The 21,153-nt window shown below is 40.8% G+C and overlaps 1 protein-coding gene and 3 non-coding genes across 4 annotated transcripts in view; 3 read left to right on the top strand and 1 right to left on the bottom strand.

Moving 5' to 3' along the window:
• The window catches only part of vac14 (vac14 homolog (S. cerevisiae)), a 201,993-nt gene that overhangs the window by 112,891 nt on the left and 67,949 nt on the right, over positions 1-21,153 (bottom strand). Inside the window, exons 10-12 of the mRNA XM_028809690.2 lie at positions 14,237-14,300; positions 5,666-5,810; positions 371-436 (exon numbers count right to left, since the gene is read on the bottom strand). Coding sequence (XP_028665523.2) covers positions 371-436; positions 5,666-5,810; positions 14,237-14,300 — 275 coding nt within the window. The remainder of the gene's footprint in view (positions 1-370; positions 437-5,665; positions 5,811-14,236; positions 14,301-21,153) is intronic.
• trnag-gcc (transfer RNA glycine (anticodon GCC)) lies at positions 14,595-14,665 on the top strand. Its single transcript has one exon. It is a non-coding gene; the product is annotated as a tRNA-Gly (tRNA).
• On the top strand, positions 16,588-16,658 carry trnag-gcc (transfer RNA glycine (anticodon GCC)). Its single transcript has one exon. It is a non-coding gene; the product is annotated as a tRNA-Gly (tRNA).
• trnag-gcc (transfer RNA glycine (anticodon GCC)) lies at positions 19,930-20,000 on the top strand. Its single transcript has one exon. It is a non-coding gene; the product is annotated as a tRNA-Gly (tRNA).

The raw sequence follows: 21,153 nt of genomic DNA on the forward strand, positions 1-21,153 counted from the left end.
TGTTAACTTCTCTATTGTTTAGTTCTCTTTACTTATCTTTAGAAATAATTTAATGAGTCATCCATTTTAATCAGCTGAGCTATTAAATACACCATATGAGGAAGACTCAAAGAGACAGTGTAAAGAAATCTAATTATGTGCTGGATTACAAAATTAGTGTAGTCTTCTGGGACTACATTCAAAATATTTCATGCATGTTTGACCTCTTTCCAACAAAGAACACTTGACAAATAATAGTGGCACAGGTAAACTTACAACTTTTCTAGGCAAATACACACCTTATTAAACACAGGATGTTTTAACATGCTGAACATGTACTATACTTAAAAAAAAGGAGTAATTTTTTTCTATGTGCATTTGTCAGTCTTACCTCATCTGACTCATCTGACAGTGTCTTCATTAGCACTGGAAAGAGACTGTCAGTGTGGCGAAATATCTGACAGAAAAAAGGAAAAATAAATAATTAACAGAAGACATTCAAATAATGTTTAGGAAAGGACAGGAAGAATGAATGCCACCATTATCTGTTTCTGTTGCTCCCAGCCTTTCATAACCTAAAGGTGTTTTCACACTCTTAGTATGTTTGATTTGTTCACAATCTCCAGGGATGTTTCTCTACTTTGTTTCAATTTCCAATTAGTTCAGTTGTGTTTCACACTATAAACCTTTCAAATGTACTAAACATACACTATGTGGACAAAAGTATTGGGCCATCCAACCATTATACCAACAAGGGACTTTAATGACACCGCTTTCAAATACACAGACATTAACATGGAGTTTGTTCTCCCTTTGCAGCTCTAACAGCTTCCACTCTTCTTGGAAGGCTTCCTACAAGATTTCTGAGTGTTTCAGTGGGAATTTGTCCCCATTCATTCTGAAGAGCATTTATGAGGTCAGGTACTGAAGTTGGACGAGAAGCCCTGGCTCACAATCTCTGTTCTAGTTCATCCCAAAAGCGTTTGGTGAGGTTAAGGTCAGGGCTCTATGTGGTCCAGTCAAGTTTTTCCACACCAAACTCATCCCACCATGTCTTTATGGACCTTGCATTGTGCACTAGGGCACAGTCATGCTGGAATAGAAAAGGGCCTTCCCCAAACTGTTTCCACAAAGTTGGAAGTACAGTGTTGTTCAAAATGTCTTGGTATGCTGAAACATTTAGACTGCCCTTCACTGGATATTAGGGGCCGAGCCCAAACCTTGAACAATAGCCCCACACCATTAAATTGCCCCCTCCACCAAACTTCACAGTTGGCACAGTGCAGTCAGTTCTCCTGGCATCTGCCAAACCCACACTCTTTCATCTGACTGCAAAACAGAGAAACGCAATTCATCACTCCATATAACACGTTTCTACTGCTCCACAGTCCAGTGACAGTGTACTTTACACACTCCCTCTGACACTTGGCATTGGACCTGGGGCCTCATGTATAAACGGTGCGTACGCACAGAAATGTTGCGTACGAACCTTTCCACGCTCAAATCGCGATGTATAAAACCTAAACTTGGCGTAAAGCCACGCACATTTCCACGGTAACTCATTCCTTGGCGTACGCAATTTATCCGCCCGGTTTTGCAGACTGGCGGCACCCAGTGTCAAAGCAGTGCTACTGTTCCTGTGTGATCACTCTTTCTTTCTTAAATCCACATTCCTGGCGCGGCTTTATAAATACACTGAAATTAACTGCATATTGTTTATTAGTGTAATGCATCTGATTGTAATTAACCTGTAGCAATATAATGGTCCAGGGAATAGCCATAGTATTCCAAATACCATAACTGCTTTAGCGTTGTAACTCTCACTGCATGTTCTTTCAGCTGATCCCGTTAAGGGCTGCCACAGCAGATCATCTTTTTCCACATTACTCTCACTGCACCACTCAGAGTATTTATATTACTGTATCTGAGTGGGAAATCACAGCAGCAGCTGATTGGAAAGAGAATTATCGGTACACAGCATGAAGCAGATGCTGCCTGAGCCACAGCAAACGCTTTAGTCCCTGTACGGACTTCGCGGTTTAGAAACAGTTTCATCCCAAGAACTCTAAACACACTAAATCAGTCCATCAAGTGCTCCTTGTAGAAATATTTGGACTTATAAGTACAATTACCCCACTGTAAACTTGCACTACAGTTATAATATTGCACAACCTGCGCCACTTTATAAAGCGCGTATTTACATGTGATGACGGTATTCATTTCTAAGACGAAATGCAGCAAAACATGTTGATTATATTATACAGATAAAACTTTAACTTCATTTAAATAATCTGTATTGTTAATAATTAAACATGTGAGGACACGGTGCCGCAGCGCTAGCTAGTTCAGTAATTGTTCCTGCCTTGCGCTGTATTATTGCTGGTGCTGACGCGACACTGGAAAGATAGACGGATATAATAATTAAACACGTACTACTAAGATATTTCAATGTTCCTTAAAAGTTTTGAAGAATCGAAGTTCTAAGCTTACAGATGGCTTCACGTCTATTACATAGCTTATTGTGTGGCGATTGAGTTTTTGGAGAAAGAAAAGTAAGGACAGGAATTGGAGGTTAGTACGTTTGAAAGAGACAGTACTGCTGTGATAAATTATTTAACTGAAGGTTGCGCATGGCGCAGCAAGCCTCTTGCGTGAGACATGAACAAGCACTGCGCCACCGTGTTTCCCATGTTTAATAACATGCTTTCATTCCTATCATCATGAAAAAGATATCACGTATACATCTCAGTATTTTAATTATTCAGAGAGCTGTAATATCAAGAATGTAATGGAGTATGTGTCCCGTCGGAGAAAGAGAAAGCCCGTTTAAAAAGAAGGTAGTGATTCATACACATAGAGCACATAGAAGATCAAATACAGAACAAAGCATTTAACATGCCACTTTAGTTACAATAGGATTTGAGAAACTAGTAAATTAAACGATTTTAAGATGAAGTTTAAGATGTTCTACTTTAATGGCAAAATAAACTACGTGATTAAAGTGGAAATTTCGAGATTAAAGTTGACATTTCGTGCTTTTTTCCCCACTGTGTGCCTTTTTTTTGTCTGTACCCTAATAAGCTTTCATATGACAGTCAGACGGTGGGCTACGACTCGCTTTTTCACGGCGACTTTGATATGTGATTTCTTTTTTATTTCGGGCACTGTGCGACTTTGTGAAGTTGAGCCTTCGAGTTTCTCCGACACACTGTCACTCGATCAGCTTCCTTTTGTTGATTATACCACTGTTTAAACCAACAAATAGTACGTTTTTCATTTGCCTCCACTTGGTATTCGCTGAAATTCTTATATTTTCTCCCGTGCTTTTCCCATTGTCTTTTCACAGAAGGCTATTTATATTGATTTGCATATTCAAAGAGGCGTAATTCTGGGAGGAGTTGGGGCGGGACAGAAGGCGCGTGCACGTGCGTTACTTTTCACCAAATCGGGATTTATGTAGTAGAAGAACGTGAAAGTATGCGTGCGCACAGATTCCTGCATCTGGATTTTTCTGTGCGTACGCACAATCCCGCTTTTGTGCTTACGCCATGTTATAGTGTGAGTTCTACGCACGCCGTTATACATGAGGCCCCCGGTGATGTGAGGCTTGCATGCAGCAACTCAGCCACAGAAACCCATAACATGAAGCTCCTATTGCACAGTTATTGCCAGTGGAAGTTTGGAATTCTTCAGCTATGTAATCAGAAAAGAGTTGGGGACTTTGAGGCACCATGCACCTTAGCAGACGTTGGCCCTGCTCTTTGACATTATGTGGTCTTCTGCCTCGTGGCCGAGTTTCTATTGTTCCTAAAAGCTTCCACTTTCCAAAAATACCACTTACAGTTGACCATGGAATATCCAGCAGGGATGAAATTTCAGAAACCGTCTTATTGCAAAGATGGCAACCTATCACAGTACCCCACTTGAAGTCACAATGCTCTTCAGAATGAGCCATTTGGTTTCACAAATGTTTGTAAATGGGGACTACACGGCGAGGTTCTCAAGTTTATACAACTGTGGCAATAGGTCTGCGTGAAATACCTGAATTCAATAATTAAGAGCTGTCTCCTAATACTTTTGTCCAAACAGAGTATCAGTACATATCCTGTGAGCTTGTCATGGACTTCTTTCATTGGGTAGAAACATTTTTCCCTGGGAAAAAATATCATGGCAGTTATTTGCGCACCATTGCATTTTCCGTAACTATCAACTGGAGGACTACTTGAAAATTATGCTCCAGTAAGTTATGCACTGAACTGAAGGACACATTTCAAATTGCCAAGTGTAGAACAGAAGAAAAACTCTGCTGATGGCATACACTGCTGTGCTTCAGTTTTGTGACAGAAGACTTGCCATTTTCATTTAACTATAATATTACATATTTACTCTCCAGTGGCCACAATATGAACATAACCTCAATTTAGTTTATTCCAAAGCATATGTCTAATGTCTTAACACTTGTACATATCTGTAATTAATATTCACTTTGGAATGCTTGATTAACACTGACTAACAAGTCAATGTTAGTGTGTGTGTATTGAGAGGATGCCCAACCTGTGTGCATGGTGCAGGATTAGGACATCTGAATCGTGGTCTCACAGGCCATTGCTGTTACTCAGGTGCTACTCTGAATGAGAGAGTAACTTTATGCAAGTTGTTTAATACAAATTGAGTTACATGTGTACCTGTTATGCTATGAATGAGATTCCCCAACTGCTGACAGTAGGTACCCAGCATGCCTACCACAGCACATAAAATGTCATGGATAATGCACAGTATTTTGTGTAGTTTAATCGGTCTTGTGCTGGATCACATTCAGACTTCATGCAAACCTTTTTTGTTTTGGTCCATAACAGAGTGAGACTGGCACATTCACATCCACCTAAATAAACTGGACTTTTGGGGAAATCGTACCAAGAGAATGAAAAAACCAAACCAAACAACCTAGGTGTAAAAAAAGGCCTTAAAAGAGGACAGAAACAGATCACTATACTCAAGAAACTATATAAGCAAAACTAAAAAAGAAAAAATAAGAAAAACACTAAATCCTTTTAATACTCACAAAAAGTAATTTAATAAAAACAGCTATCAATAGTAATAAAATGACACAACAAAGTGGAACCAGAAAAAAAATCCAAAGCAGCAAAGCCACTCAATAAACATACATTAGTATTTTGATTATCAAAAACACATACTTTTTAAGAAAATATTTTTAATCTATATTGGTAATGATGAATGATATAATTGAGGCTGTACAAACATTAACCAAAAATAAACTGATAGATAATAATGCAGACAAAGGGAAAAAATTGAATATTTAAAGTTCAATTAATAATGAAGTTTGATTGGACCAAGATTTACCAGTTTTTACAGAGAGCACCAAAAGTAGAAAAAGGCTAAAACTAAATTGAATATTTCAACTGAATACTCATGACTCAAACTTTGACTGCAAGTAGGGTAATAAAGGGCACAGATCCCTGTGACGGGCTGGAATGAAAACTGGATATTTGAAGGCAAGAAGAAAACAGACATATTATTAGCAGTATAATTCATAACAAATATTAGAAGTATTCTTTTTGAACTATGCTGACAGCAGTAATACTGTCTATATTAGACTGAATATCACAGCTGCAGGTCACCTGACTACCCAATAGAAGTTACAGATGTTTAGTACTGCGAGGTGTACCTTGCGTGGCGTTTTGATGTACAGGTGGTAGAGCCACTTTAGAACAGCAATTCGAGTCATCATGCCTGTTCCAGGGTCATGTAAATGGCGATCCAAAACCTGTACAATGCCATCCAAGTCCAGAGTAACAGAGGTTCTTTCAGCACTAGGCATGGTGGGTGCAAAAAAGAAAAAAAAATTAAACTGAATTTTTTTTTATCTCTGTGAGTCATGGAAGAACTTTAGTGCCATAATTTTTTTTATATTATAACATTGTTCTAGACTTGCTGATAATTTGAGATGCATAAGTATTCAACAAATGGAAAAATGACAATGTTATACAATATAATAAAAAACATACAGCACAGATTAGACCAGTGGTCTTCAGTTGTTTAGGAAAGCGCTCTCTCTTTTCAGTGTTTTCCAATACAGATAAAAAACGGAGTGACACAGTCATGTGCTTATCACTTTTGTAAGAAAAAGATGTGTACAAAAATCTTAAAGCACAAACACTTCTCAGAAATACAGAAATTATATGACAAGTAAAGCTCAAAACTATGCCACTGACAAAATCATTTGGTAAATATTTCACTTAAAATGAGTAAAGTTAATATCTAAGTAATATTTAAACTTTCTTGACAATTACATTTTTATATACTAATCTTTTTTCCTAAAAGAATAACATATTATATCATCTAGAGTATAAAATACAAAATACAACATCTATATAATACTACAAAGCCATTTCCTGACAAAATTTTAATTATGCCCAATGTATCTCATGTCGTAAGAAAATAAAACAAAAAAAAAACTTTTTTTTTTCTTTAGATTGTCTGAACTAATGATTGTTTAGAGATATAAAAGATGGCTGGTTTGAACATGGAGTAAACAAGGACATTTACAGTCATATGAAAAAGTTTTGGAACCCCTCTTAATTGTTTGGATTTTTGTGTATCAATGGCTGAGCTTTCAAAGTAGCAACTTTAATATATAGTGCATCTGGAAAGTATTCACAGCGCATCACTTTTTCCACATTTTGTTATGTTACAGCCTTATTCCAAAATGGATTAAATTCATTTTTTTCCTCAGAATTCTACACACAACACCCCATAATGACAACATGAAAAACGTTTACTTGAGGTTTTTGCAAATTTATTAAATATAAAAAAATTGAGAAAGCACATGTACATAAGTATTCACAGCCTTTGCCATGATACTCAAAATTGAGCTTAGGTGCATCCTGTTTCCCCTGATCATCCTTGAGATGCTTCTGCAGCTTCATTGGAGTCCACCTGTGGTAAATTCAGTTGATTGGACAGGATTTGGAAAGGCACACATCTGTCTATATAAGGTCCCACAGTTGACAGTTCATGTCAGAGCACAAACCAAGCATGAAGTGAAAGGAATTGTCTGTAGACCTCCGAGACAGGATTGTCTCAAGGCACAAATCTGGGGAAGGTTACAGAAAAATTTCTGCTGCTTTGAAGGTCCCAATGAGCACAGTGGCCTCCATCATCTGTAAGTGGAAGAAGTTCGAAACCACCAGGACTCTTCCTAGAGCTGGCCAGCCATCTAAACTGAGCGATCAGGGGAGAAGGGACTTAGTCAGGGAGGTGACCAAGAACCCGATGGTCACTCTGTCAGAGCTCCAGAGGTCCTCTGTGGAGAGAGGAGAACCTTCCAGAAAGACAACCACCTCTGCAGCAATCCACCAATCAGGCCTGTATGGTAAAGTGGCCAGACGGAAGCCACTCCTTAGTAAAAGGCACATGGCAGCCCACCTCAAGTATGCCAAAAGGCACCTGAAGAACTCTCAGACCATGAGAAACAAAATTCTCTGGTCTGATGAGACAAAGATTGAACTCTTTGGTGTGAATGCCAAGCGTCACATTTGGGGGAAACCTGGCACCATCCCTACAGTGAAGTATGGTGGTGGCAGCGTAATGCTGTGGGGATGTTTTTCAGCGGCAGGAACTGGGAGACTAGTCAGCATAAAGAGAAAGATGACTGTAGCAATGTACAGAGACATCCTGGATGAAAACCTGCTCCAGAGCGCTCTTGACCTCAGACTGGGGCGACGGTTCATCTTTCAGCAGGACAATGACCCTAAGCACACAGCCAAGATATCAAAGGAGTTGGTTCAGGACAACTCTGTGAATGTCCCTGAGTGGCCCAGACTTGAATCCAATTGAACATCTCTAGAGAGATCTTAAAATGGCTGTGCACTGACGCTTCCCATCCAATCTGATGGAGCTTGAGAGGTGCTGCAAAGAGGAATGGGCGAAACTGGCCAAGGATAGGTGTGCCAAGCTTGTGGCATCATATCAAAAAGACTTGAGGCTGTAATTGCTGCCAAAGGTGCATCGACAAAGTATTGAGCAAAGGCTGTGAATACTTATGTACATGTGATTTCTCAGTTTTTTTATTTTTAATAAATTTGCAAAAATCTCAGGTAAACTTTTTTCACGTTGTCATTATGGGGTGTTGTGTGTATAATTCTGAGGAAAAAAATGAATTTAATCCATTTTGGAATAAGGCTGTAACATAACAAAATGTGGAAAAAGTGATGCACTATGAATACTTTCCGGATGCAAAGTATGACATGCCTTATGGAAACAGTAGTATTTCAGCAGTGACATTTTAAGTTTATTGGATTAACAGAAAATATGCAGTATGCAACATAACAAAATTAGACAGGTGCAAAAATTTGGGCATCCCAACAGAGATATCACATCAATACTTAGTTGAGCCTCCTTTTGCAAATATAACAGCCTTTAGAGTGTCTGGATTCTGGATGGACGTATTTTTGACCATTCTTCCATACACAAATCTCTCCAGTTCAGTTCAATTTGATGGCTGCCAAGCATGGACAGACTGCTTCAAATCATCCCATAGATTTTCAATGATATTCAAGTCAGGGGACTGTGACGGCCATTCCAGTACATTGTACTTCTCCCTCTGCGTGAATGCCTTTGTAGATTTCAAACTGTGTTTTGGGTCATTGTCTTGTTGGAATATCCAACCCCTGCGTAACCAACTTTGTGACTGATGCTTGAACATTATCCTAAAGAATTTGTTGATATTGGGTTGAATTAATCCGACCCTCAACTTTAACAAAGGCCCCAGTCCCTGAATTAGCCACACAGCCCCACAGCATGATGGAACCTCCACCAAATTTGACAGAAGGTAGCATGTGTTTTTCTTGGAATGCGGTGTTCTTCTTCCACCATGCAAAGTGCTTTTTGTTATAACCAAATAACTCAATTTGTCTCATCAGTCCAAAGCACTTTGTTCCAAAATGAATCTGGATTTTATGCAAATTCTCATTTAGACAACAAGCGACTCTGTTTGTGGCGTGAGTGCAGAAAGGGCTTCTTTCTCATCACCCTGCCATACAGATTTTCTATGTGCAAATTGCACTGAATTGTAGAACGATGTACATACACACCATCTGCAATAAGATGTTCTTGCAGGTCTTTGGAGGTGATCTGTGGGTTGTCTGTAACCATTCTCACAATCCTGTGCATATGCCGCTCCTGTATTTTTCTTGGCCTGCCAGACCTGGGTTTAACAGCAACTGTGCCTGTGGCCTTCCATTTCCTGATTACATTCCTTACAGTTGAAACTGACATTTTAAACCTCTGAGACAGCTTTTTCTAGCCTTCCCCTAAACCATGATACTGAACAATCTTTGTTTTCAGATCTTTTGAGGGTTGCTTTGAGGATCCCATGCTGTCACTCTTCAGGGGAGAGTCAAAGGGAAGCATAATTTGCGACTGACCACCTTAAATACCTTTTCTCATGACTGGACACCTCCTCCTCGAACCACCACCTTATCGTGGTGGAGGGATTTCATGTTCCAATGATCCTAGGAGCTCCGTTGTCCGGGGCTTTATGCCCCAGGTAGGGCCACCCAAGGCAAACTGGTCCTAGGTGAGGGATGAGACAAAGTGCGGTTCAACATAATCTCCTATGATGAATAAAAAATTTGGACGGAGTTTTCCCTCGCCCGGACGCGGGTCACCGGGGCCCCCCTCTGGAGCCAGGCCTGGAGGTGGGGCTCGATGGCGAAAGCCTGGTGGCCGGGCTTGCACCCATGGGGCTCAACCGGGCACAGCCTGAAGAGACAACGTGAGTCCCCCTTCCTATGGGCTCACCACCTATGGGAGGGGCCAAGGAGGTCGGGTGCAGTGTGAGTTGGGTGGTGGCCGAAGGCGGGGACCTTGGCGGTCCGATCCTCGGCTACAGAAGCTGGCTCTTGGGACATGGAATGTCACCTCTCTGAAGGGGAAGGAGCCTTAACTTGTGCGCGAGGTTGAGAGGTTCCGGCTAGATATAGTCGGGCTCACCTCGACACACAGCTTGGACTCTGGAACCAATCTCTTTGAGAGGGGCTGGACTCTGTACCACTCTGGAGTTGCCCCCGGTGAGAGGTGCCGAGCGGTTGTGTGGGCATACTTATTGCCCCCCAACTTGGAGCCTGTACAGTGGGGTTTACCTTCCTCCGCCTTCGGGTGGGGGGACGGGTCATAACTGTTGTTTGTGCGTATGCATCAAACAGCAGTTCGAAGTACCCACCCTTTTTGGAGTCTCTGGAGGGGGTGCTAGAGGGCATACCTTCTGGGGACTCTCTTGTACTGCTGGGAGACTTCAATGCTCACGTGGGCAATGACAGTGAGACCTGGAAGGGCGTGATTGGGAGGAATGGCCCCCCCGATCTGAACCCGAGTGGTGTTTTGTTATTGGACTTCTGTGCTCGTCACGGATTGTCCATAACAAACACCATGTTCAAGCATAGGGGTGTTCATATGTGCACTTGGCACCAGGACACCCTAGGCCTCAGTTCAATGATCGACTTTGTGATCATGTCGTTGGACCTGCGGCCACATGTCTTGGACACTCGGGTGAAGAGAGGGGCGGAGCTGTCAACTGATCACCACCTGGTGGTGAGTTGGCTTCGATGGTGAGGGAGGATGCCGGTCAGGCCTGGTTGGCCCAAACATGTTGTGAGGGTCTGCTGGGAACCTCTGGCAGAGCCCCCTGTCAGAAATAGCTTCAACTCCCACCTCCGGCAGAACTTCGACCATGTCCCGAGGGAGGTGGGGGACATTGAGTCCGAATGGGCCATGTTCTGTGCCTCTATTGTTGAGGCGGCTGACTGGAGCTGTGGCCGTAAGGTGGTCGGTGCCTGTCGTGGCGGCAATCCCCGAACCCGTTGGTGGACACCAGCGGTGAGGGATGCTGTCAAGCTGAAGGAGGAGTCCTACCGGTCCCTTTTGTCCTATGGGACTCTGGAGGCAGCTAATAGGTACCGGCAGGCCAAGCAGAATGCGGCTTCGGTGGTTGCTGAGGCAAAAACTCAGGCATGGGAGGAGTTTGGGGAGGCCATAGAGAGCGACTTTCAGACGGCTTCGAGGAGATTCTGGTCCACCGTCCGGCGTCTCAGGAGGGGGAAGCAGTGCAGTGTTAACACTGTATATGGTGGGGATGGTGCGCTGCTGACCTCGACTCAGGATGTTGTGGGTTGGTGGGGGGAGTACTTCGAAGACATCCTCAATCCCACTAACATGCCTTCCAATGAGGAAGCCGAGCCTGGGGACTCGGAGGTGGGCTCCCCCATCTCTGGGACTGAGATCACCGAGGTGGTCAAAAAACTCCTTGTTGGCAGGGCACCGGGGGTAGATGAGATACGCCTCAGAGTTCCTCAAGGCTCTGGATGTTGTAGGGCTGTCTTGGTTGACACATCTCTGCAACATCACATGGACATCAGGGACAGTGCCTCTGGATTGGCAGACTGGGGTGGTGGTCTCCCTCTTTAAGAAGGGGGACCGGAGGGTGTGTTCCAACTACAGAGGGATCACACACCTCAGCCTCCCTGGAAAAGTCTATTCGGGGGGGTTCTGGAGAGGAGGGTCCGTCGGATAGTCGAACCTCGGATTCAGGAGGAACAGTGTGGTTTTCGTCCTGGTCGCGGAACAGTGGACCAGCTCTACACCCTTAGCAGAGTCCTGGGAGGTGCATGGAAGTTCGCCCAACCAGTCTACATGTGTTTTGTGGACTTGGAAAAGGCATTCGACCGTGTCCCTCGGGGAATCCTGTGGGGGGTGCTCCGGGAGTATGGGGTACCGGACCCCCTGATAAGGGCTGTTTGGTCCCTGTACAACCGGTGTCAGAGCTTGGTCCACATTGCCGGCAGTAAGTCGAACCCGTTTCAAGTGAGAGTTGGACTCCGCCAGCGCTTACCTTTGTCACCGATTCTGTTCATAACTTTTATGGACAGAATTTGTAGACACAGCCAGGGTGTTGTGGGGGTCCGGTTTGGTGGACTCAGGATTGGGTCACTGCTTTTTGCAGATGATGTTGTCCTGTTTGCTTCATCAGGCCGTGATCTTCAGCTCTCTCTGGATCGGTTCGCAGCTGAGTGTGAAGCGGCTGGGATGGGAATCAGCACCTCCAAATCCGAGACCATGGTCCTCAGCCGGAAAAGGGTGGAGTGCCCTCTCAGGTTTGGGAGCGAGATCCTGCCTCAAGTGGAGGAGTTCAGGTATCTCGGGGTCTTCTTCACGAGTGAGGGAAGAATGGAGCGTGAGATCGACAGGCGGATCGGTGCGGCGTCCGCAGTGATGCGGGCTCTGCATCGGTCTGTCTTGGTGAAAACGGAGCTGAGCCGTAAGGCAAAGCTCTCAATTTACCAGTCGATCTATGTTCCCTTCCTCACCTATGGTCATGAGCTATGGGTAGTGACCGAAAGAACGAAATCGCGAATACAAGCAGCTGAAATGAGTTTCCTCCGCAGGGTGTCTGGGCTCTCCCTTAAAGATAGGGTGAGAAGCTCAGTCATCCAGGGGGGGTTCAGAGTAGAGCCGCTGCTCCTTCGCATCGAGAGGAGTAGGATGAGGTGGCTCGAGCATCTGATCAGGATGCCTCTTGGACGCCTCCCTGGTGAGATGTTTTCCGGGCACGTCCAACCGGGAGGAGGCCACGAGGAAGACCCAGGAAACGCTGGAGGGACTATGTCTCCTGGCTGGCCTGGGAACGCCTCGGGATTCCCCCGGAAGAGCTAGAAGAAGTGGCCAGGGAGAGGGAAGTCTGGGTATCTCTGCTCAAGCTGCTGCCCCTGCAACCCAACCTCGGATAAGCAGAAGACGATGGATGGATGGATGGATGATTGGACACACCTGTCTATGAAGTTCAAGGCTTAACAAGCTAATCCAACCAATTTGGTGTTGCAAGTAATCAGTATTGAGCAGTTACATGCATTCAAATCAGCAAAATTACAAGGGTACCCAAATTATTGCACAGCCAGTTTTTCACATTTGACTTAATTTCATACAACTAAATACTGCTTCACTAAAAATCTTTGTTCGGAAAACACTCCAGTTCTCAAATGTTCCTAGGAAATGAAAGACATACCGCTGTTATCTTTTTTGTTGAAAGTAGAGTAAATTATTATGCAGGATGAGAGGGGTTCCCAAACTTTTTCATATGACTTTTCATGAAGAAGGAAGGCCTCATCTTAACCATGGGAAAAGGAGGCATGAGCTATGAGAATTATGTGGCTCATAATATAATTGCTTCTCTTGCCTTAGTCTTTAATGTAATGAGCCAACAAACTGCACTGGTAAGCTATCAAACTTGTTAATGGGTCATCATGGTGTGAACATGGATGAACAGTTACCAATGATCGACCATCAAGGGGAGGAATGGGGATTCCCATACACTAATTGGGAGAAAAGAAGAACAAACACTAGTCCACCTAACCTAAACAAAACTTTGAAGTACTTGTGTTCTGAAAGACTAACAGATGCACACAGAAAAAAAAAATACTCTTTTTAAGTACAGTACATGTTCAGCATGGTAAAACTTCCTGTGTTTAATAATACAAAAATGTAGATTACTGTCATGTTTAAATAAAAATAGGCCTTGAATGTCTGCTTTAATGGAACAAAAGCAACTGAGATTTTAGTTAGTAAATATGACTTTTTTTCTGGACTACACATTACGTATTGGTAACATATTTCTGCATGATATCAAGCAAGTGTTGCTGCAAGGCCTGAAATGAATGGTTCTGGACAATAACATACAAGACATTCAGCATCATCTAAAATCTATACTGGTCTCAAAATGCTATAAAGCGGAGGAAAAACATTTTGCATGTGGACAAAAATTGAAAACCGTAATGCAATACAGATGAGAAGCACAAAGAAATTCCCTATTCAATATATGTGTGTCTAGAACCTATTCAATTTACTTGTGTCTACAAACAAATTTCAAGAGTTATCAAACTTGGTAAAAATAAAATAAATAAAAATAATTAAAACACCACATACTAAATCAGCAAAATACAAATTAATTGAAGTGTAAATAACAAAAATTAAAAGATTCCACTACAAAATAAAATGTGATACAACATGGTTTGGTTCTGCAATGTTGTCCTGTTATGCCATCAAGTGGTCAAAATACTTTTTTTTTTTATCTTGCATTATTTTATTTTTTTTTTTTTTAATGAAATGTATGCACTTTTCAAAATAAATGAAGCTTCATACTGACAAATGTATATATTTGGTAGATAATTAGTGGCCATATGTTTACCTTGTTGGCATAAAAAAGCTGATGTTGCTAAAGCCTGCTGAGTCCTGGGAAGTATTCAAGGAGCCTGGAGAGAAAAAGAAGAAAAAAAAAAAGACTATAATAATTAAATACATATATACTCAAACACCCAACACAGAAGCTACTGCTACACATGTAAGCATGTATTAACACATTGGAAATATTAAAAAAAGCAAGCCATTTCAGTGGGGGAATAACATTTCATTTCCTTTTCTGCTTTTCCTGAGGGTTAATTCTCAGTAACCTGAAGCCTGTAGCAGAAGTCCCCGCCCACAAGCTGATGTGGCAGTCCCTGCAGTGAAACCCTTTCTTACAATAACACATATACATATCAGCACTAGCATTGGTGGTTCAGTGGTAGAATTCTCGCCTGCCACGCGGGAGGCCCGGGTTCGATTCCCGGCCAATGCAACAGCATTTTTTTTTGCTTTCACTTTATTCCTTCTAATAGATAGACATAAATAAATAAAAAAAGATTTAATGAGTACATTAGTTGGAAGCATTGAACTGCTTGATAACAGTGGGTAGAAAAGTCCCCCAGCGGCACTTCTTAGCACACCATGGTGAAATGAACCTTTGGCTAGAATTGATCCAATAGTGCACTTCCTCATGGGGATGGAGGGGATTTTTCATGATGGCACCCAATTTTGCCATCATTCTCTTTTCCACAACTGCTTCCAGTGTGTCCAGGGTTTGCCCTGTCATAGAGCAGGCTTTCCTGATAAGCCTGTTCAGTCATTATGTTTCTTTTGTGCTTTAGTTGCTTCTTCAGTAAACTGCAGTGTAGAACACCACACTGGCTACTGTGGATTGGTAAAACATTTCCAGCAGGTTAGCCGCACGCATCAAAAGAACCAAGTCTCTTTAGCAAATATAGTCTGCTCTGGCCCTTCTTGTACAGCACCACTTTGTTGTCAGTGTTTAAAGCACTGTATTTAAGCATTTAAACAAAACTAAAGACTTTTGCCTTTACTGGTACAATGAAATACTGTATATAATATATATCATATATATTGAAGAATATTAAAATTCTGTTAACACATAAGCCCAAAGTAACTATCCAATAAAACAGACTATAATTATGTACAAATAATACAAAAACATAATGGCATGAATACACAAACATATATATAAATATAGTGATGAATGGCCAGCAGCTCAACCTGGCCGGGAAGAAAGGATGGGAGAAGGCAGCTACTTTTGGACACAAGACGCTAGATGGCAGGTCCCCTGTAGAATAGCAGTACCCTGGATTCCCAAAGGGCATTCTGGGATTTGGAGTTCGTTATCCCAGCCCTGTTGGGTGCCATGGGTGCCGCCAGGGGGTGCTATGGAAGGACCGGGGGAGTCGTGCTTCCCTTATAGCCCGGAAATACAATCAAGTCATACGGGCAAAGGATAAACTCAAGTCCTCCTGTCGACCCAGAAGTGCTGGCAACTCATGTGGAAGGAAGAACAGAAGCACTTCCCAAGTCAAGAACTATTTAAAGGACTGCTAGAAACCCAGCAGGCGAGCCAGAGTCAGGAGGGGTGGACAATGCTTGCTGGGAGGTGTGGAAGAGAGAATTGAGAATATTGTATTACTGGGTTTAGCATTAATTAATTGCCTGTTTATTGTGGCTGGGGTGCTTTGGAAGCACTGCTTACAAAGAAGAAGAATTAAAAATACTTCCGAGTGCTTTAAACCTGTATCTGGATCTGTCTGTTGGGTTTGACAGGGTGACCACAATGGATGGATTCTCTGTTCTTTACATGGCTGTTTGAGGTGGCTTGTTATTTTTAAAAGGACTGCTTGCTGCAATAGATGGAAAAAGAATGTGACAGTGCAGACTTGCCATTTAAATAGGTGCCCCTGCCACTGGTGATGTAATGGCAGGTTATACTTGGGTGACTCGTCCCTGGCTGATGCAACTTGTCAGTGCCGTAACTATATCACTAAACAGATGAAATAAACTGAAAGTGGAACATAAAATACCATTACTATTGCTGTGTGCAATAAGCTATACAATCTGTATAGTATACTTTATAATAGAAACATCCAATAGAAACATGTGGAATCATAATAAAAACAAGTGTCTGAAAGAAAAAAAAGCAATATTTCTCAAAGAGAAAGACATACCATAATTTAAACATGAAACTAATGCAACTTTACACTTCTTTAAAAATGCACAATGTGACAGAAGTAACATCCAACCATCCACCCAACCATCCATTATCTATACTCACTTTGTCCAGTTTAGTGTCATGGCAGCCAGTGATAATGCTATACAATTAAAGCCATTTAGAGCTACTACTAAAAACACTCCAGTTTTACAGTTCATCAGGCACATCTGGCATTGGTGGTTCAGTGGTAGAATTCTCGCCTGCCACGCGGGAGGCCCGGGTTCAATTCCCGGCCAATGCAAATGTGAATTTTAAAATAGTTTTAAATTTTAAAGTTGCCTGTAATACAGAAGTCGACCACATATAATAATAATAATAATAATAATAATAATTCACACTCTGTAAAAGGGTAACTAGAGCAAGCATTTGAACAGGAACTATGAACCAGAGAGGACCCAGGATGGATTAACATGACAATTACCCTTAAATGACCAGAAAGCACTTACTGCTGGCAATTGAGAGGTTTGCTCTGACCTATTCATCCAGTTACCACTGTGGCCCTGACTTGAAGAAACATACATTAAGGGCACAAACAGAGGGTGGGTGTTGGTTTGTCTGTGCATTACCCTTTCATACACTGTAAATTAATTTTTTTTCCCCCTATGCACAGATTTAAATTTAATCTATAGACAACCAAAATATTTACTCAGAATGCACACAACTAACTTCTCACCAAAGGAGACTTTGGAAATTGAAACCTCAAGACATTTATATTTTATTTTATACTGTTCTGACAGGTATTTTACTAATGTTGCCATTGATTAATTTGAGCATACCGAATCATTGCTAGCTTTCTAGGAATTGCACAATTTTTGAGTAATTACTTTGTAATAAATCCTGGCCTTTCATGCCTTCTACACAATTAGGGGAGGGGTCAGGTTTAAATAAGACATAGATAGATAGATAGATAGATAGATAGATAGATAGATAGATAGATAGATAGATAGATAGATAGATAGATAGATAGATAGATAGATAGATAGATAGATAGATACTTTATTAATCCCGTTCACGTACTGTTTGTCTTACTGAAAATAATGTATTCATTTGTGTGAAATATCCTTAAAATCATTTGTAAAAAATCTGTACAAAAATATATAAATATATTTGAAAACATCTATCTAAACAGATAAGCTAACCACAAATAACTCTACTAACTATATACAGTACAATGGTACACTCAAATGTCAATTATAAAAACTATCATCTTCTGGGGTGGGGGGGGGATCACAAATTTACTAGTAATTTACATGAAATTAATGATAATTAACAACTTTTTTGGTATTGATGCACTTGCTAGATCCATCTGTTTACTATTGCAGATGCTGAACAGTGGAAAACTCTGAAGTGTGCCCTGATCCCCCCTCCCCCAAAAGTATGTGGAAAAATATATTGCTTCCAATGAAGGGAAAAGGGTTCAAGATTCTTATGTAGTCATGTTTACACAAGAAAACACGAAAGCTTCCTTCTCAGCTACATCCAATACCAGACAATAATACAAACTCAATGAGACAAGCTGGGTAAGTTTGAAATGAAGACAAAATAAACAGTACTTAGCTAAGCACTTCTAACTGTTTGGCAAGAAGTTTTAGGTAAAACCAATTATACAATACATATGAAAAACTCTATACTCCTAGAATATTTACTATTTTCAATATTGCTTATGAAAAAGCTGTATGGCAGAAGGAAGAAAGGAATTCCTGGAGCTGTAAACCGAGTCTTTAAAGAGCCTGTTTTCCATTATTTATGGAAGGTAAATACTACACATAAGGGATATCTGTTATCAGCAGAGATGATTTCCAGTTACCTCAACATTGTCATCTGAAACACGCCAAATCATCCCCATTAGCTCAAGGAATTTTGGCTGCATGTTTGGTAACCTGGTGGAAATGTTTTTAGATTATGATTTGTCAGTATACCAGGCAATACAACTGGAAGAGATGTCAGACTGTTCACACTGCAATAAAAGGACAACATTAAGGTCCTTGATAACCACTTTACATATTCTGAATTTACAAAGGAGAAATTAGTTCTAACTGAATTTAGAATAGATTTTTGTATTAATATTTCAATTATGATGATTATATAGATGGATTCCTAAGTATTCATATTTAGTCACTGTTACTCCTTCCTCCCTCAGAACAATGAGTGATGAACATACAAATGTCTGCCTTTTAAAGTCGAACACAATTTCTTTAATCTTCCTGACTTTCAGAGCAAGATTGTTTTATTGCACCAATTACTGAAGAGTCTACTTTGTTTATTTGACTTATTAATCCTTTGATGTAAAGTTTTTCTTGGACCTCATTTTATGAAAAGCATGTCATTTTTCAAAAAACAGAGCTTTTACATCTTTGGTGATCCATTCCTTTGGGTATACTTCCAAAGTTCTTTCCTTAATGATCACAAATTCACAGAACTTCATTTTATTACTGACAGTGTAAGTATCCTAATCTAGTGTCTGTGAGGATGTCAGCCAATCCTGACATCTGGAGAAGCACTCCAGAAATTCTTATACATGGTAATTGCACCACTTACATGTTTTCCATATGGCTGCCTTTATTTCAGTTTCAAAAGCTTCCTGTTCTTCTGTAGTGACTAAACAACATGGTCAGATGCACCCAGTAATGGGATGTAGATGGCAGAGATTTTTCCATAACACTTGTCCATTTAGTTGTCCTATCTAGCATTAACATTCACTTACTGATGGTAGAGTTTTAAAAATTTTTTTTAAAAAAAGCAAATTTTATATAAATTTTACACATGTTTCCTTTACACGTTTCACAAAATTTCCTTCCTTTGAAGGCTGGCATCCTTCAACATCTGCAATAAGATGCTGCAGATGTTCTATCAGACGGTTGTGGCGAGCGCCCTCTTCTACGCGGTGGTGTGCTGGGGAGGCAGCATTAAGAAGAAAGATGCCTCACGACTGGACAAACTGGTGATGAAGGCAGGCTCTATTGTTGGCATGGAGCTGGACAGCTTGACATCTGTGGCAGAGCGACGGGCACTCAACAGGCTCCTATCAATTATGGAGAATCCACTGCATCCACTAAACAGTGTTATCTCCAGACAGAGGAGCAGCTTTAGCGACAGACTGCTGTCACTGTCCTGCTCCACTGACAAACTGAGAAGATCGTTCCTCCCCCAAACTATGCGACTCTTCAATTCCACCCGAGGGGGTAAACGTTAACATTATACAAAGTTATTGTCTGTTTTTACCTGCATTATTATCAATCTTTAATTTAATATTGTTTTTTGTATCAGTATGCTGCTGCTGGAGTATGTGAATTTCCCCTTGGGATTAATAAAGTATCTATGTATCTATCTATCTATCTATCTATCTATCTATCTATCTAACAAAAGTAGCCTGTGAATTTAATATTACACTAAATTGTAATCTTCAGAAAGTTTAGCCTCAGCCCACAGAACACACCCTTTAGTCATGCTGATGTGGCATTCTTTGCAAAGGAAATTTTTCAAGCAAAGCCTCTCTCTAAACTTTCACAGCAGCATTGGTGGTTCAGTGGTAGAATTCTCGCCTGCCACGCGGGAGGCCCGGGTTCGATTCCCGGCCAATGCAACTAGACTTTTTTTGGTAAGTTTTATGCACTTCATATTTTAAGACATGGGATGAAATCCAACAGAATTGTAATTCTTTAAATGTATGCAGGTATGCATACCACAGATTCTTTTTGTGCTTGTGAAGTCCAAATAATTTAAACTGCTCAATAGAAACGTTATGCAAAACAACAAGACTTTTCTGAGCTCCATGGATATATGAAAATGTTATCATTCTTTAGAAATAATATATGTAGTATTTAAACAAGACATGCAAGGGTTCTAGTAAAATTCATAAAGACAGTAAAACCAAATTCTTTGCAAAGGGTTCACACGCCCACACTTTTATTTTACGAATGATGTATGAGAGACTTATTTTTTACTTTTTAGTACACTTTTTAACTTAATATATGCATGGTTTTTAAAAAGTATTTATACTGTATTATTTTCAACTTTTTAGTCTTGGGTTTGTTTTATTATTTTGAATTTTATTATTTTGCTATTTTATTGTGAATTTCCCCTTGGGATTAATAAAGTATCTATCTATCTATCTATTATAATTTTGTAATCATTATTTTAACACTTCCTTTAATAGTTCTATCCGTTACTATCGCCATCTATTGGTGAAATCTTGAACTATTCTTCAAATGAAAATTTCATTTGTTAGCGCTTGATTAATTGATCAATTAGTGAAACTGATTATTAATTCATGAATTGTCACCAGAAGTGAGTGTGCAAAATTTCAAGTCATTTGGACAATAGGAAGTGGGTTAAATATCAATTACAAGATTTGTACCAGACAACAAACAAGTGAAGTTAAAATAAGCATGGTAATAATAATAATAATAATAATAATAAAAACCAAGATCCAGATCTTTAATGACCTCTGGAGCACAGCTATCAGGAGTGTTGACCTCGTTGCGAAGTTTACTTATCGCGGCAGCGATATTCATGTCTCTGGTGACTCTTCCTGCAGTCAGTAGACAGATTGGCAGAGCATGGTGGGACATAAGGTCGCTGAAAAGGGGTGTGTGGCACTCCCGATATCTCTGGAAAAGGACGAAGGTCCAAGTCTTTAGAGTCTGGGTGCTTCCTGTTTTCCTTAATACCTGCAAGATATGGACACTATCTAGTGACCTGAGATTAAGACTGTGTCTCTTCATAGAATCCTTGGG

Source organism: Erpetoichthys calabaricus, chromosome 9, assembly GCF_900747795.2.
Source record: "Erpetoichthys calabaricus chromosome 9, fErpCal1.3, whole genome shotgun sequence".
NCBI classification, from domain to species: Eukaryota; Metazoa; Chordata; class Cladistia; order Polypteriformes; family Polypteridae; genus Erpetoichthys; species Erpetoichthys calabaricus.